This window comes from Mastomys coucha, unplaced genomic scaffold, assembly GCF_008632895.1.
Source record: "Mastomys coucha isolate ucsf_1 unplaced genomic scaffold, UCSF_Mcou_1 pScaffold22, whole genome shotgun sequence".
Classification (NCBI taxonomy): Eukaryota; Metazoa; Chordata; class Mammalia; order Rodentia; family Muridae; genus Mastomys; species Mastomys coucha.
In genome coordinates, this window is record NW_022196905.1 from 156944719 (window position 1) to 156959508 (window position 14790).

General features: G+C 50.7%; 1 protein-coding gene across 4 annotated transcripts in view; it reads right to left on the minus strand.

Annotated features, from left to right (window-relative positions):
* Positions 1-1536: 1536 nt before the first annotated feature.
* Rasa3 (RAS p21 protein activator 3) overlaps positions 1537-14790 on the minus strand; it is a 224645-nt gene continuing 211391 nt past the window's right edge. For 3 of the 4 annotated variants that reach the window (XM_031339136.1, XM_031339140.1, XM_031339137.1), the window contains exons 16-24: positions 14023-14100; positions 13053-13130; positions 11744-11817; positions 10304-10410; positions 9497-9579; positions 9048-9256; positions 7980-8083; positions 4610-4793; positions 1537-3105 (exon numbers count right to left, since the gene is read on the minus strand). In XM_031339136.1, coding sequence (XP_031194996.1) covers positions 3030-3105; positions 4610-4793; positions 7980-8083; positions 9048-9256; positions 9497-9579; positions 10304-10410; positions 11744-11817; positions 13053-13130; positions 14023-14100 — 993 coding nt within the window. In that variant the 3' untranslated portion in view covers positions 1537-3029. The remainder of the gene's footprint in view (positions 3106-4609; positions 4794-7979; positions 8084-9047; positions 9257-9496; positions 9580-10303; positions 10411-11743; positions 11818-13052; positions 13131-14022; positions 14101-14790) is intronic. The other variant, XM_031339138.1, reaches the window with a different exon arrangement.

Below are 14790 nucleotides of genomic sequence, written 5' to 3' on the forward strand. Positions count from 1 at the left end.
AACCATCTGTAAAGGGATCTGATGCCCTCTTCTGTCCTTCAGGCATACATGCAAATAATATACACACAGGCACTCAAAATACATACATAAATAGATAAATCTTTTTTAAAAAAAATTTTCCCACGGACCAAATATTATCCATATTTGTATGGATAATACATATTATTATCCATATCATTTGTAACCGTAATGAGATATCAGACCTACTAGAACAGACATCAATCTCTAATAATAACAATAGTCATGACGTTTCATCCCTTAAGTGTAAATGTTTCCTGATTAGATTATTTAAGGTATCCTACAGTAAAAAAAAAAAAGAAAATAGCCCCACATAAACTGTAATTAGACTCTGGTCCTGTGACATTCTAAGCCAGCCACACGCATGGAAGTCTCACCGTTAATCAGCCTTACAGACATTCAGTGGAAGCTGTCGCTTTCTAGAAACAGGGATTCATGCTGGTGACCTTATTTCAGTTTCATAACTTCCCAAGATCCCCTTCTCAAATATGGCGCGCCTGAGGTTTCTGGTGTGAAGTCTTTAACAGATGGTGCTGGGGGCACAACCTGAACTAACAAAGCTGAGCCGAAGATCTCCTGTGGTCCGTTTTCTGTATTGCCTCCCCACAGGGACTCGTCTATTCCTAGCCTAGCAGTTCTTAAACTAAAGAGATCAAGTGTGAGCCCTGCCCACCCCCAATGATCTGAATCCTAACTAGGCATGCTGCAGTGTGAGTTGGACCTTAGCTGGGCATACTCCAGAGAAAACTGAGGCTTGACTAGGCATGCCTTGGTGTGAACTAAGTCCTACTTAGGCATGCTCTGGTGTGATTGGAGCCCGGCCTGAGCATGTTCCAGTATGAGCTGATCTCTGATTAGGCGTGCTTGAATATGAGGTCAATCTTCTAAGTATTTTCCAAATCTTTATGTTTTGTTTTGTGGGTTTTTCTTGCGGCGGGATTGTTTTTTTGTTTGTTTATGTTTTGCTTCCTGCTGACCAGACTAACAGATGCTTGTGGCTAGGGCGGCAGACATCCCACACCACTCCACTCCTGGGAGTTCCCTGGCAGACAGGAGGCCAAGCAGCAGGGTCATCTCTTCCTTGGTCCACTCTGTTCTCCTTTGTGGCCAGTGGAGACTGACCAGCGACTCATGCCAGCTTCACCCTGACCTGGGAAGCCTCTGGCCTGAGTTCTTGGTCCCAGAAAGTCCCCAGAGAAAAACTCATTGCTCTCAAAGTCGAACTCCAGACTTTTCATCCAATGGGTCTGGCTCCCATTTACCTCTCAGTGGAATTAAAAAGGGAAAGAAGAGTGAAGACCAAAGGGAGAAGAGGGGAGAAGGGAATTAGGTGCTCAGTGCTGTCCCTCGTCCTAGTGAGGTAAGGGGTTTCCACACCATGCTGTCAGAAATGTCACCTGTCATGAGAGCCACCACCTGTCTGGGCTGACATTGATGCCATCCACCTCTATCTGCCACCCTCCCTGTAGGGAACCTCCTGTACACTGCTCCCCTCTGGAAATCCAAACCACTCCACAGAAAGAATAAAACATCTGCTTTAATCCGCCAGTAAAATACATTGCAAATAGTTAGTACTTATAAACAGAAACATTAAGTTACAACCCAAGGTTAAAAACATGTTCAGTGTAGCCTGCCTTGCAAGTCCATGGTAATTTTTGTTTCCTTCCTCTCTTACTGTGATGCCCAATGCGATTATGTTTCTAGATGCAGAGTGAAGTCCTAACAAGAACAAAGAGAAAAGAACAAAGAGAAAAAAACGGTACCAGGATGTGTGGTTGTGTCCTTCAGCAACATATGCCCACGGGGCACCCTCTCCCAGCCTGGAGGGGCAGTTTGGGGTGAGGCTCCAGAAGCACTGTGGGGCTAAGCTGGTGCAGTCTGTCTTGCCTGTTTCAGGACTCTCCCTCCCCAATCAAAAGTGGTTCCAGACATTGCCATGTGTAGCCTGTTGGGCTCACAGAGACACAGGCATGTGAAATCCCATGTTTGGCCTTTACTGCTGACGGTGCAGTCTCCATCTTAGAGCTCTGTCCCTGAGGACCCTTTGGCTTTGTGAGAAATCAGACACTGTTCCCTTTGGATTGGCCATCCCCTTTAATGCATATAGTTGCTGGTGTTTTATGCTGTCTTATATCAAAATGCTACTTAAAAACAATCCTTTAAAAACATTAAGAAAGACAGCTTGGAAAATGCACAGCTTTTAAAAGTCTTTCCCAAACTTTCACCAAGGCAGCAAGCTTGTGGATTCTAGTTTAAAACCTGACCCAGCATCCAGAACTGTGTTCAAACTGAGGGGTGATTGTCACCCAGAGAAGACAGGGTTCACAACCCTCCCTCTCCAGGGACTCTAAAAGGACCCCACATCCTCAAAGATCAAAGGGTTTCTGTACCATGTTGTCCATCCCCAAAATGACCCTTTAGCCAAGAACAAACCAACATAAGCCAAGGAGAAAGGTAGCCTGCCTGCCGGCTGCCAGGAAAATACTGTTTCTAACATCCCACACAGGGACTGAGTAGAATGGCAGGATTCCGGGTATGCTTAGGGCTAGGGCCAGACTGCTTCATGTGTACAGAGCCACAGAGACAGACGAGCAGACAAGGAACAAGAGAGCGCACACTGCAGAAGGTGCACCCTAACATGAATGAACCAACATGAATGAACCAGCCGTGGCTCTAGGAAGAGGGACTGGGCCACAAGGGAACAGGTTTAGACAAAGTCCTCACGTCCCTAATATTTAACAGATCCCTGGATCCCCATACAACTGAAGGAGTAAAAAGACAGATGATCATACATTCCAGGATGGCTCAGACCACCGGTGCTGGCAGCTAAGGAGAGCGCACAGCCCAGGCAACAGTTCCTGCTGAGGAGAGCATGCTTGGCTCGCGGTGGCCCCACCAGCTTGGTAGGACCGGTGTGAACGGGTGCACATGGTTCCTCTCCATGTATGTGTTCTGTCATCTGCTTTTTCCCAGTGTGGGTCAACACCGTCATTCTGGGAAGCGCTGTGACTTTAAATGGAATGGGTGGAGATCTCAGACTGCTGCCTGATGTAGTTCTGGAAGCTCTTGTCTCCAATAGGGTGCTCCCTGGAGAATGAGCAGAGAGGAGAAAGTGAGGTCCTGCTCCTGATACCCCAACAACCAATGTACTTTTAATTGTCTTTGTTCTGTTTGTCACTGTGATGCACGCTCATCATAAAAAAACAAAACAAAACAAAACAAAAAACCGTGGAAAGAGCAGATCCATAAAGAACAGTGGATGCTGACCCCCAGGAGGCACGCACCGTGACTCAGCTTTCTCCTGTGCATGGTGTGTCACATGTGTAGATGTCATGTGTGCTGGCGTACGGGGCACATAAGCACTATACATACATACATACATACATGTGGGCTGTGCGTTCTGACCACACAACCCACACACACATATGCATGTGTGAGTATGGACATACGTGGGCTGTACACACACGTATACTGCATGAAGTATCACTCATGCAGGATGTGTGCATATATATGTTGTATGTGTTCTGGGAGGGCATGGCTCTGTCTTTCTGTGTGCTGGTAGATGCTCTTTGCTGGGCCAGGGCCTGTAGCATTGTGGGTGCTTGGTAGCTGTTGCTCCACGGTGAGTACACACCCCACCTCCCTCCCTGAGAAGTGGAATGAAGCCTCTCACGGCTCTCAGCTGGTGGGCTTTGGACTGCGAGGCTGACAGGCATGTTAAATACGATCAAAGCAATGTTTCTGGAGGGGAAATGTGGACTACCACAGGAACGTCCAAAGGCATCAGGTAGAATTATGAGACTGGCTGGGATCCAGTGCAGGTAGGTCGGAGGTTGGAGTCAGCACCACCTGCAGATGCTAATCCTCAGCCCTGTGAGTATCCGGGGATAGTCAGGACATGGGCCATGGCCAGCTCTAAGGGTCCCAATGCAGTTGGGATGGGGCCCTATTACTCTTCCTGAGCATCACTCTATCTTTCCCTGGGGAAGGGTGTTACTGGGAGGGCATATAGGCCTCTGGGCTCCCTGTGGATCAGCCACCATTTAAGGGCTACGCCACATGCACTTCCGGAGAAGTCCTTTGGTGGACGTAGTACCACACTGCCTGCTGAATGTGGTTCAGGAGCTGCCCTGTCCTTTATGGAACTGAGCTTGATTTTCTCCAACTCTTCAGCTGTAAAGCTTGACCTACCTGGGGCCACAGGGCCAGAGTTGGAGAGGCGGAATGTCCCAATCTGGCTTGAGTCTTCTACCTACACCCTTCCCACCTCAACCAGGGACAAGAATGTGCTCAGCTTGGTGACCCGGCACTCAGAGGCACGCCCGGTGGCTGGGAGAGGTGGGAAAGGGTGTGTGTGATGGCAGATGGTAGCCCCAGGCTGCTCCTAAGGCCTCAAACTGGGCTGCTAGTGGGAGCTAGCTCCCTGCACACAGCAGAGCTGGTACCCAGCTCTGCAGGAGACAAAAGTCTAAGGCAAGCCAGGTCTCTCAACTCCATGGAACCCCAGGACCCTCCCACATGAGGTGGATGCTCACTGAAGGTCCAGATGTCTATATCAACCACAGTGGCTGAGGAGCACCCCAACACTCACTGGCTCCCGTATCTCGTCTTCTTGAACTTGTCTCTCTTGTACTGTGCGTGCTCCTGCTCAAGGGTCCCCACCCCAGCGATGACCTGCTTCAGTGTCTTGTATGTCTCCTGGGGGTCATCGATGATGAACGTTGAGTATTCCTCCTGCTCAGGGCCATCGTACACAGACTTGCTGCCACAGGCCTCTGCCATGGGGTGTGCATAAAAAGGGGGGTGTCAGTATGGGGTGTAGCTCAGGGTTCTGCTTTCCCTAGCCACACCATATCTCTGCATTCCCTCCCTCAAAAAGCGTTTTCTTCCCCTCAGACAAGAAAGGGGCCACTTCCGGGGTCACATGCTATCCAGCCTGGAGGAGCTCTGGATGGGCTGGCATAGTCAAGGCTTCTCTAGTTCACATTCTGAGACCTCATATCCCAGCCTTGGTATTGTCTCCAGCCGATCTCATGGAATGAGCTTCACATTCAGGAACCCATGTGCCCACCAGTCAAGCCAAGAGAGACGTCCACACCTACACACTGGGTACACCCTGGGCTCAGCTGTCTGGGGGGTTCTCAGGATGAACTTCCATTCTGCATGTCTACAAAGCCTGACATATGTCACTCACCAGAGGCTTCTGGCCAGGATATGTCAGCTCTGAGGGTAGCAGGAGAGAAGGTGTGTCCAGCAGTGGCCAAGGATCTCTGTTCTCTCTTATTCTCACCTTCTCCCCAGGCCATCTTCCTAATCACCCCCATTGCAGTCACACTATGGCTTCTGGCCACCAACAAGGACCACCCAGGCACCTCAGCTGGCCTTACTCACCTGACCCTGAAGACCCAAGTCGGTATGCTATTCTGCCTCACTGTCCCAGGCTAGGTACTCAAGCCCTACCTACAATTCTGCCAATGCCATGGAATAAAAGCTCATTTCCCTTCAAAGTTGAATGTTAAAGTCTTTGCTTATTTTGTTGGCTTGTTTTTTGAGCAAAACTCTAACTGGGAACTACAGTTAGTTCTTAGCCTTCCCAGTGCTGCGACTCTTCAATACAGTTCATCATGTTGTGACCTCCAACCAAATATACTTTCATTGCTACTCCATAACTGTAATTTTGCTGCTGTTATGAATCCTAATGTAGACATTTGTGTTTTCTGATGGTCTTAGGCGACCCTTGTTGTATAGCCCTGACTGGCTTCCACTCAGTATGTAAATCAGGATGACCTTGAACTTTCTGAGGGCATCCTGCTTCTTGTCTGTTGAGTTCTTGGATTATCGGCAAGTGTCACATGTGTGGCTTGTGTATAGGAATCTTAACTCCTAAGTTCAGTATCAGGAGGTAGTCCAATCACGAGGGCAGAGCCCCCGTGGATGAGACTAGTTCCTCTGTGAAAGGGAACATCCTATAAAAAGCATCTTCCAGACCTTTGGGCATAGCGGGAAGTCAGTCTGCAATAAGAACCGCTCTCCCCCCGGACCCCCAAAACCAGCAGTGCGATGGCTTGGATTCCAGAGGTCTCAGCCTCCAGAGCTGTCACCATGACCATCAACAACCAGTTTATGGCAGTCCAAAGCAACCAAGGCAGAAGACACAAAAGATGAGAGCTTCCCTAGAGCTACGCGGGGCATGAGCAGTTTTGGACCCACACAGAAGGGGCTGGCAACTGCTGGGAACAATCCTGGACAGGCAGGCAGCTCTGGTGAGGGGAGGGCAGCGGAAAGGCCATGTAACCCTGAGAAAGTGACAGTCGGAGCCATTCCACTCAGGTCTCACACAGAGACTAAGAAGGAGAGGAGGCGATCTTAACGTGCCAAAGAACTCGGTTGAACTGGCCTTATGTTCCATGGGTATGTTCCATGCAAGACAGAACTCGCTCATGACATAGATACTCAGTCAAGGAGGTTTCTCAGTGAAGAGGCAGAGGGAGGAAGAGCAGGACGGGTTGCTCCCTAACAAAAGCCGGGGAAGAGGAAAGTAGGTCAACAGAATTGTTAAACAAAAAGGACCTGGGAAACGCCTGGCTTTCCCATCCTGCATTTGGAAGGAAGAAAACACTGAGGAGCTAGCCAACCCCCACTCAGTAAGATCAGGGTGCTGTGTGCTATGCACTCACCCGCCTTATCTCAACAGAGTCTGTCTGGGGGACAAAGCCAAGCTCACCCAACAGAAACTGCCAGCAGGGACTAAGGGGACAGTGGACAGATAAGAAGGAGGGCAGGCTGCATGGCAGCCTGGGCCCTATAGGACTGGACCAGAGAGCCACTGGCTATTGCTATACGTTTCTCATGGTGAGGGACAGAGGACTTGAAAGGCAAACCAGAGAGGCATGGCTCCCCTCAACACCAAGAGGTCAGCCCTTAAGCCAGCCATCAGATTCGGAATTCTTGACTGCATTATTAAATTGATTCTGAACCAGGAGAAGAAAATATAAACCAGTATAAACGAGAACAATCAAGTAAGGGAATGGAATCTGCTTGGAAGGGGGCAGCTTTAGTTGTCAACTGGACACAGTCTAAAGTCATCTGGGATGAGAGTATCAATGAGCTATTACATAGACCAGGTGGACGTGTATGTGCATGTGTGCTTGCTTGTGTGTGTGCACATGCAAGTGCGTGTGTGTGATTATCATGTCTGTGGTAACTGAGGTGGGAAGACCTATCCACTATGGGTGACACCATTCCCTAAGCAGCAGATTTTGAATGCATGGGAATGTGAGTTCAGCACTGGCGTGAATACTGATTCACTGCTCTCTGCTGTGGATGTAACGTGACTAGCTGTTTTAAGTTCCCACTGCTTTGATTTTCCCCAACAATGGGCTGTACCTTGGGACTCTGAGCTAATAGACACTTTCTCCCTTAAGTTGCTTTTGTCAGGACGTTCTCTCAGCACCAGGAAAGGAAGCCTGCTCAGGCGACATCTAATTCATCCCACTTAGATTGTTTGCTTTAATTCTATAAAGAAATTAAATCTTAAGGGTGGCAAAGTAACAGATATTTGAAACATGCAGTATGCCTGTATCATAGTCATGTGTGTATCCACATGTGTGCATATATAACACACACACACACACACACACACACACACACACACACATACCCCTCTGGAGAGTACAAGAGGATGAAATCTTTTGGTGATGTAGATGTTATTGAGAAAGACTAAAGAATTTGGAAGTTCACAGTTTTTTTGCATGTTAAATTCTACCTGAAAATGTTATAATGTCCCATAGCCAGACTACTCTCTTACCAATTGCTCTTAAAACCATGCCAACTCCCTGTCCAAAAGTGGCTTAACAGACACCTACAGGCACCAAGGAACCCCAGAGGCTCCCTAGGGACACTTCTGTGGTGACACACCCACTTCCATTTCCCCACAGTGGGTGCCCAGGGCCCACACTCACCCTGCATCTTTTCCAACTTGCCCATGTACAGGTTAAAGAGAGAGTAGATGCGCTCTGTTTCACGGTCCCCATCAATGTCCAGCTGGATGTTTGCTGGGAGCCCACTGTCCAAAGACAGCAAATACAAAATGGTGAATGTGTCTTCTTAAACACTCGTTTTATGTTAGAGAGAGGGAGAGACAAACTCTGGACACATTAGCGATACAGGAAAAAGTCGTCTTTGGATACATGGGGTAGGAATGACCCAGAAGAGCCCCACACATGAGTCCATGAATCCCTTCATCCTCGAAGGCTATGTGTAAGGTTCTGGCTCCTGTCATAGCCTAAAGATGGAGGGAACCCTTGAATCTGGGAATACAGGGCCACACACACAGATCTGAGAACCTAAGAAGAGGCCCTCCTGGGACCTGGGCTCTACACTAACGAAGCTGGGTATAATGACACCAAAGCTCTGGGAGGGTTAAATGATAGCCTGAGGGTGGGTGACCCTGAGCAGTCCTCCACTTCAGGACTTGTCACACGAGGTTGCCAGTGCTGCCTCTATGTGCGCAAGCTACCTAAGAGTCTAACAAGGGGCGCTCTCAATCTTCATGGCACTAGGCCACCTCCAGGACTGGCAGAGCTGTTAGAACCTTGACGATGGAGGGAGGCTCAGCTGACCAAAGTTTCCAGAAAGGGGATGTGCGCTGTGATCCAAGTAGAGAAACCAGGCTGAGGCATCTGTGAGCTAAGCATGTTCTCAGGGATGCACAGGCTATTCATGTTCTTTGTAGAAGAGACAGAGACCCCTGCCCTATCTCCAGACACCCCCCAACACACACACACACATAAGCCTACCACTCCTGAAGACATCTCTGCCCCAGGCAGGACTTAGAGAGAAACCCCCCACTAGCGTCTACAGAGCCTTTCGGAAGACCACACCACTGGCTCCTGCAGAACAGCTCTGTGCATGTGGTCTCTGAGTAGTTATCTCCTGCATTTTAGTCAGTACCTTAGCTGACTCGCCACAGGCAGTGCGAAAGCCACCGCTGAGCCTGGATGAACAGGGCTGAAGGGCCACGGACCTACCCAGTGCAGGGGGTACAGCCAACGGCCGTGTCTGAGGAAGCTCTGCAGCAAAGCCAGTGGCCGTTCAGGTAGGCGGACGGGTGGAAGACGGTGAGCCGCTTCTGGTTGCACTGGCTCACTTTGGTGAGGATGTCGATCCAGTCCTTGGCCTCCACACAGTTGTTGGCCTGGATGTACAATGCGCGCTCTGGCTGGATTACCTGGAACATCTGAGCACACAGGACGGGATTAGGGGCTATTAGTCCAGCTGGTGCCGGGCCGTCTGCCTAGCTTCTGGTAGGTTCTACCACTGGGCCAGGTAGAGAAGGAGGTGGGATGTATGAGTGCCCAGATGGCAGAGTCCCTGGGCCTGGATATGCAGGGTAGTGGGGGAGGGGGCATGGACAACAGGAGAGGTGGACGAGGAAGAGGAGGGACCGCCTGTCAGGTTGGAAGGAGCCATCACTCACGTTTTTCATTCGGAAGGACTCTTCCTCAAGCCTCTCCACCGCCAAGATGTTCTCGATGGGGATGTTGCAGAGCGGCTGATCACCTACAGCAAAGGTGTGAGAGCTGGGCTCAGACGTACAGCACACCCAAGGCGTGCGGCTCTCCGAGGCCCGGCCCAGTGGCTGCAAAGCTGCAGCAGAGGGCTCTTGACTGTCCTTCCCGAAGGCTCGGAAGATAGTAAGACTGTGAATGCAGGGTTGGGGTAGGCATGGGGTCTCAGAGCACAGGACATACACATAGGCAGGACCTTGGAACTATTTTCACACTGGTGTCAAAGGGTCTCACTCGGACCCACAGGAACACGGTCCACACCATCTCCAGCACTGCGGCACACCAGCCAGTTTATATCTAGGGCCTGGCAGAGGCGTTCAGCTCTATCCCTATGACGGAAACTTGGAACTTGGAGGTCCCAGCCCGATAAGGCAGAGAGAGGCCTGGCTAAGTAGCGCCTCCCCTGGGCCTTTCCTGCCTTCTTAGTGAATCACCACTCTGGGCTCTGCATCCTTTATAGGAGCAGGAGCAAGAAGGACACAAAAAGGGTGCCTGGGGTGGCCATGCTACTAAGAGTTGAGGAGATAACAGTTGGGGGCAGAGGGTCAGTGGTACCAGCGTCAGCTCTGGTTCTATGGGGGGCGGAGGCCTGTGGCTGAGTCTCTCTTGGGTTTCATCTGCTACCCAGGTTCCTATGACAGTCAGCCCGCACTCCTAACTGGGAAGGTCTCCCTGCCTTACTGGGCCCTGAAGGAGGGAGTAGAAAACCTCTTTACCTTTGTTTTTCTGGTAGGTGAACTCGTGGTTCGTGAGGCGAAACCACCTCTTCTTGAAATTCTTCATGCCAAACCGTTTCCTTCCTTGGGCCCGCTTAATCATGAACCTGTCACAAAGAGCACACGGCACTTACTGAGTGTTCTGAGGCTAGGGCCCGAGCTACCTTCAGACGCACGGTCATAACCATCCTCCGTCCTCACGAGCCACGGGTGGGCAGTGGGACTGGAACCCTGTCACTGTACTTCCTTGTGCTAAGACTGAAGATGAAGAGCTCACACTCTTGTTTTTTTTTGAGCAGTTTTGCCTTCTACTTTCTTAGTCCTTTCTCAGAAAACGCAGTTTTCTTCAACCCGTAAACATAAGGGGGTTTGTGTAAAATCTGTGAACACAGCACCATTTGGAATGTTGGACTTTACTGTGTCAAGGAGCAGGCGTGTGGTGTGGCTCCAGGTGTCATGCGGAGAAGAACCTGTGGATTCCTTGGTAATGGAGTCACATACATCTTCGTGCTCAGTTTCTTGACCCAACTGCTGCCTGCATTAGTGACCTTTTCTAACACCACCTGTTTTCCCTCACGAGGCAGAGGAGGCAGTCAGCATTCCTGGTGATTATAGATCAGCTGAGGCTGCAGTCAGGCCCTCTGGCCTCACATAAGCAGGGCTGACTTAACTATCCCAGTGTTTACGCTGAAATGAGGACAGTCGACCCCACAGCTCTGTGTTGGTAGGTAACGGATGGAGGAGGGCCGTGGCAGAGGTGGAAGTGAGTAATGAATCTCTCTAACCGTGGCGTGGCACAGTTCCCACCGCACACAGACGTAGATGATACTGCAGCTAGCCGTGTAGGGCCACAAGCGGCCTGAGGATGTGACCCTCAAGAGGAACAGGTAGTGCTTGCACTGAGGTCAAAGTCCAAGCCCTCGGCATGACAGGGTGTTGGCAGAACTGGAGAGGGCGCATCTCTCCTACAGAAGCCAGTTACCCCGCATGCTTATTACCACCGACATAAGGTTTGTAAGCCCTGTACACACTGGGCCAAGTTAAGTATTATGAGACAAGCCTGGTGCTTTGATGTTGTGAATTAAATGTATACCACATGGTGTCATGAATATATTGTTGAACACCTGATGAAGGTAAAAGGCGATTAAAAAGGGGCAGCTATAGGTAGGGCAGCCTGATGGTTACCTAGAGATGGCTCAAGCTTGAGCCAAAGAGACATAAGGGAACACGGGCCTAGCCAAATAGTCTCAACTAGGGGCTGGGATCTGGGATGTCGGGCAGGGGCTCATGGGAAGTAGGCATGTCTGTCAGAGTTGACGCAAACAAGAACAGGATACATTCCCTGGACCCCCGAGGCAGGACTGTGAGTTGGAAGGGGTTGGGGTAGAGAAGGAGGGTCAAGTATACAACAGTCTCAACGGCCGAGACCTAATTCCTTACCCTTCTTTAAGCAGGATGGGCTGCTCTATGCTCTTGGGGTCCCTCCTCCCCGAGGATGAGATCAGATCCAGGAACTGAGGTAGGAGGAGATCAGATCATTAGAAGAGGAAGCGTGGACAGTGTTTCCGTGGAGCCCTAGCTGGGATGGGTAGACTGCCCCTGAACCCACTGGAGAGATCTGGGTATATGAGTCCTAGGAGAGCTGGGCGAGTCCTAGGAGAGCTCCTGTCTCCAGTATATTAGCCAAGTCCACGCCTCCAGGTCTTGTCCATCAGCTGTGACCTTGTCGGGGCTGTCAGCAGGAGCCACGTGCATGCTAGGGAAGCTACTTGAGCTGGGTGGGCCTAAGCCAGGTTCTACTGGTATATCCTGAGGTTATATCCTGAGGTCCTCATAAAAGGGAGCCCTCTGTTAGCCCATCCAGAACCCCACTAGCTCTGCCTGGGTGAGGTCACTCTCCCTTCTGGTCCCTAGCTTTGGTGTGTGACCGCTCCATTCCTTGGATCCCCTCCATCAGTTGAAAGTCTTCCCTTCCCTGTCTGGGACTTGTATGATTTCTAAGACAGAAGTTGTGTAGATGGCTTCCGAATGGTAGAGCAAAAGCAAACCCAAGGTCCTGAAGTGTCTTTCTCTACTGCATCGGGGTTCGGGCAGCACACATGGGCATTAAACACAGTCAACGCAAGACCTGTGTGGATCGGTTTGGTCAACTCGACACAAGCCTAGACCTGTGTGGATCGGTTTGGTCAACTCGACACAAACCTAGACATATCTGGGAAGTGGAGACTTAATTGGGACACTGCCTCCATCAGATTCACCGGTGGGTGTGTCTGTAGGACACTTTCCTGACTATGACTGACACGGGAGGGAACGGCCTACAGTAGGCAATGCCAACCCGGGCAGGTGGTCTTAGGTGGTGTAAGAAAGCAAGTAGAGGAAGCTATGAAAGCCAAGCCAGCCAATAGCAGTGCCCTATGGATACTGCTTCAGTTCCTGCCTCCAGGTTCCTGCCCGAGTTCTTGGCCTGACTTCCTTCACTGATGGACAGCGATGTAGAAGTATAAGCCTAATAAACCCTTTCCCCCACCCCAAGTTGGCTGTGGTTCATTTTTATCATGGCAACAGGAAGTAACTTAATAGAAGGCCTTTGGCACAGAAAACTGAGGGTAAGTCTCCATATTAGACTCTGAGGGGAGCCAATGGTGAATTTTAGGGCTGGCATACCAGCATCAGTTAGAGTGGAGAGACAGGTCCTGGGTATGACCATGGTGTAGGGAAGGAACTGGGCCTTCAAGGGGGTGACACTTACATTCTTTACAGCATCTGCATACTTCTGCTCATTGAAGAATTCATAGAACGTTGCCATGTACGACTCCTTAAAACTGGCCTAAAAGGAAACGGATCACCTGCTGACAGCCATTAGCATTAATGCTCAGGGCCCAGGTCACCTGCTGACAGCCACTAAGCACTGAAGCTCATGGCCCAGATCTGAAAGCTGCCACACACAGTGACAGGCACGACAACGATTCCAGATCCCGTGGCCATGGGTGAATGCATGCAGCCCCACCTAGAGGCCTCAGCATTCAGCTAGGATGCTAAGACACTAGCCATAGAGGCTGCTTAGGGAGTCTATGTTCTGGCACGAAGCACATCTTTACACTCCTACTGGCACCTGGGAACTGGGTTTATGGGCTACAAATAGCTACAGATGCAGTCACGGAGCCTGGTGCCATGGGCGCGGATCAAAGCTAAGGTAAGTCTGGAAGAACAGAAGTTCAGCAGCAACCCCTGGTCTGGGAACATGATGGAGGAATGTGGGCTTATGATCAAAGGGGTCAGAGGGGATCTGCTGCTATTTGGGATGCAAAGGCTATGGGTGGATGAATGGTAGCTTCACACCCTCGCTGGGCTCACATCTACAGCCCCGCCATCCCAGGATGGCAAGGTGCTGGGACAATGCCAGGAGCCTTAGCTATGCTGTCCACCTAAAGAGTAGGATGGGGCTGCTCCGCTCACCATGGCCGGCGAGCCTCCCCACAATGACTGGTAAGGGTGGTTACGTGGCTGAGGACTCTGTCCGCAGCCGGACATGTTGGACCGTTTATCTTTGCAGCTGGGAGATAGAGACACTGGCTTTGATTATCTTCGCTATCCTCTTAACTGCGATGAACACACCCACCCCTGTATGCAAGACAGTTCATTTATGGGTTCTACAGGGAGGAAAAGAACCCCAGACCCCCAGCAGTCGTAAAGAGACAGTATGATGCGTATAGGCTTACAGACTTGGACTTGGACAAGCTGCCGAGGGTCTGGATCGTCTTTGAGATAAGTGTCAGGGTTCTAGAAGTCTGTGGATCCTGAGGAGACAGGACGAGAGAGATGCGGGTTTTATTAGTTCCGTAGAAGAGCAATTGTTTATCCCAGAATAAGATAATACGCTGACTAGCACTGTCTAAAACCTGCCATAGCATGGGGAGTATGTGCGTCAGTAAAGATTCTAGAAGATCAGTGTCACCTGGAGCTGTTTCATCAAGACTCCGGGGTCCTGGCATTGCTAGCTGAGGAGGGCCACATGGCTGAGGACTCTGCCTGATATGACAAGGACTCTCTCAAAATTAGAGCAACACTACAGCCCTAGCTGGGGTCTGTCCTGCAGGTCACTAAAGCCTTAGCTGGGGTCTGCCCTCAGGTCACTACAGCCTTAGCTGGGGTCTGCCCTCAGGTCACTAAAGCCTTAGCTGGGGTCTGCCCTCAGGTCACTACAGCCTTAGCTGGGGTCTGCCCTCAGGTCACTACAGCCCTAGCTGGGGTCTGCCCTCAGGTCACTACAGCCCTAGCTGGGGTCTGCCCTCAGGTCACTACAGCCCTAGCTGGGGTCTGCCCTCAGGTCACTGTAGCCCTAGCTGGGGTCTGCCCTCAGGTCACTACAGCCCTAGCTGGGGTCTGCCCTCAGGTCACTACAGTCCTAGCTGGGGTCTGCCCTCAGGTCACTATAGCCTTAGCTGGGGTCTGCCCTCAGGTCACTACAGCCCTAGCTGGGGTCTGCC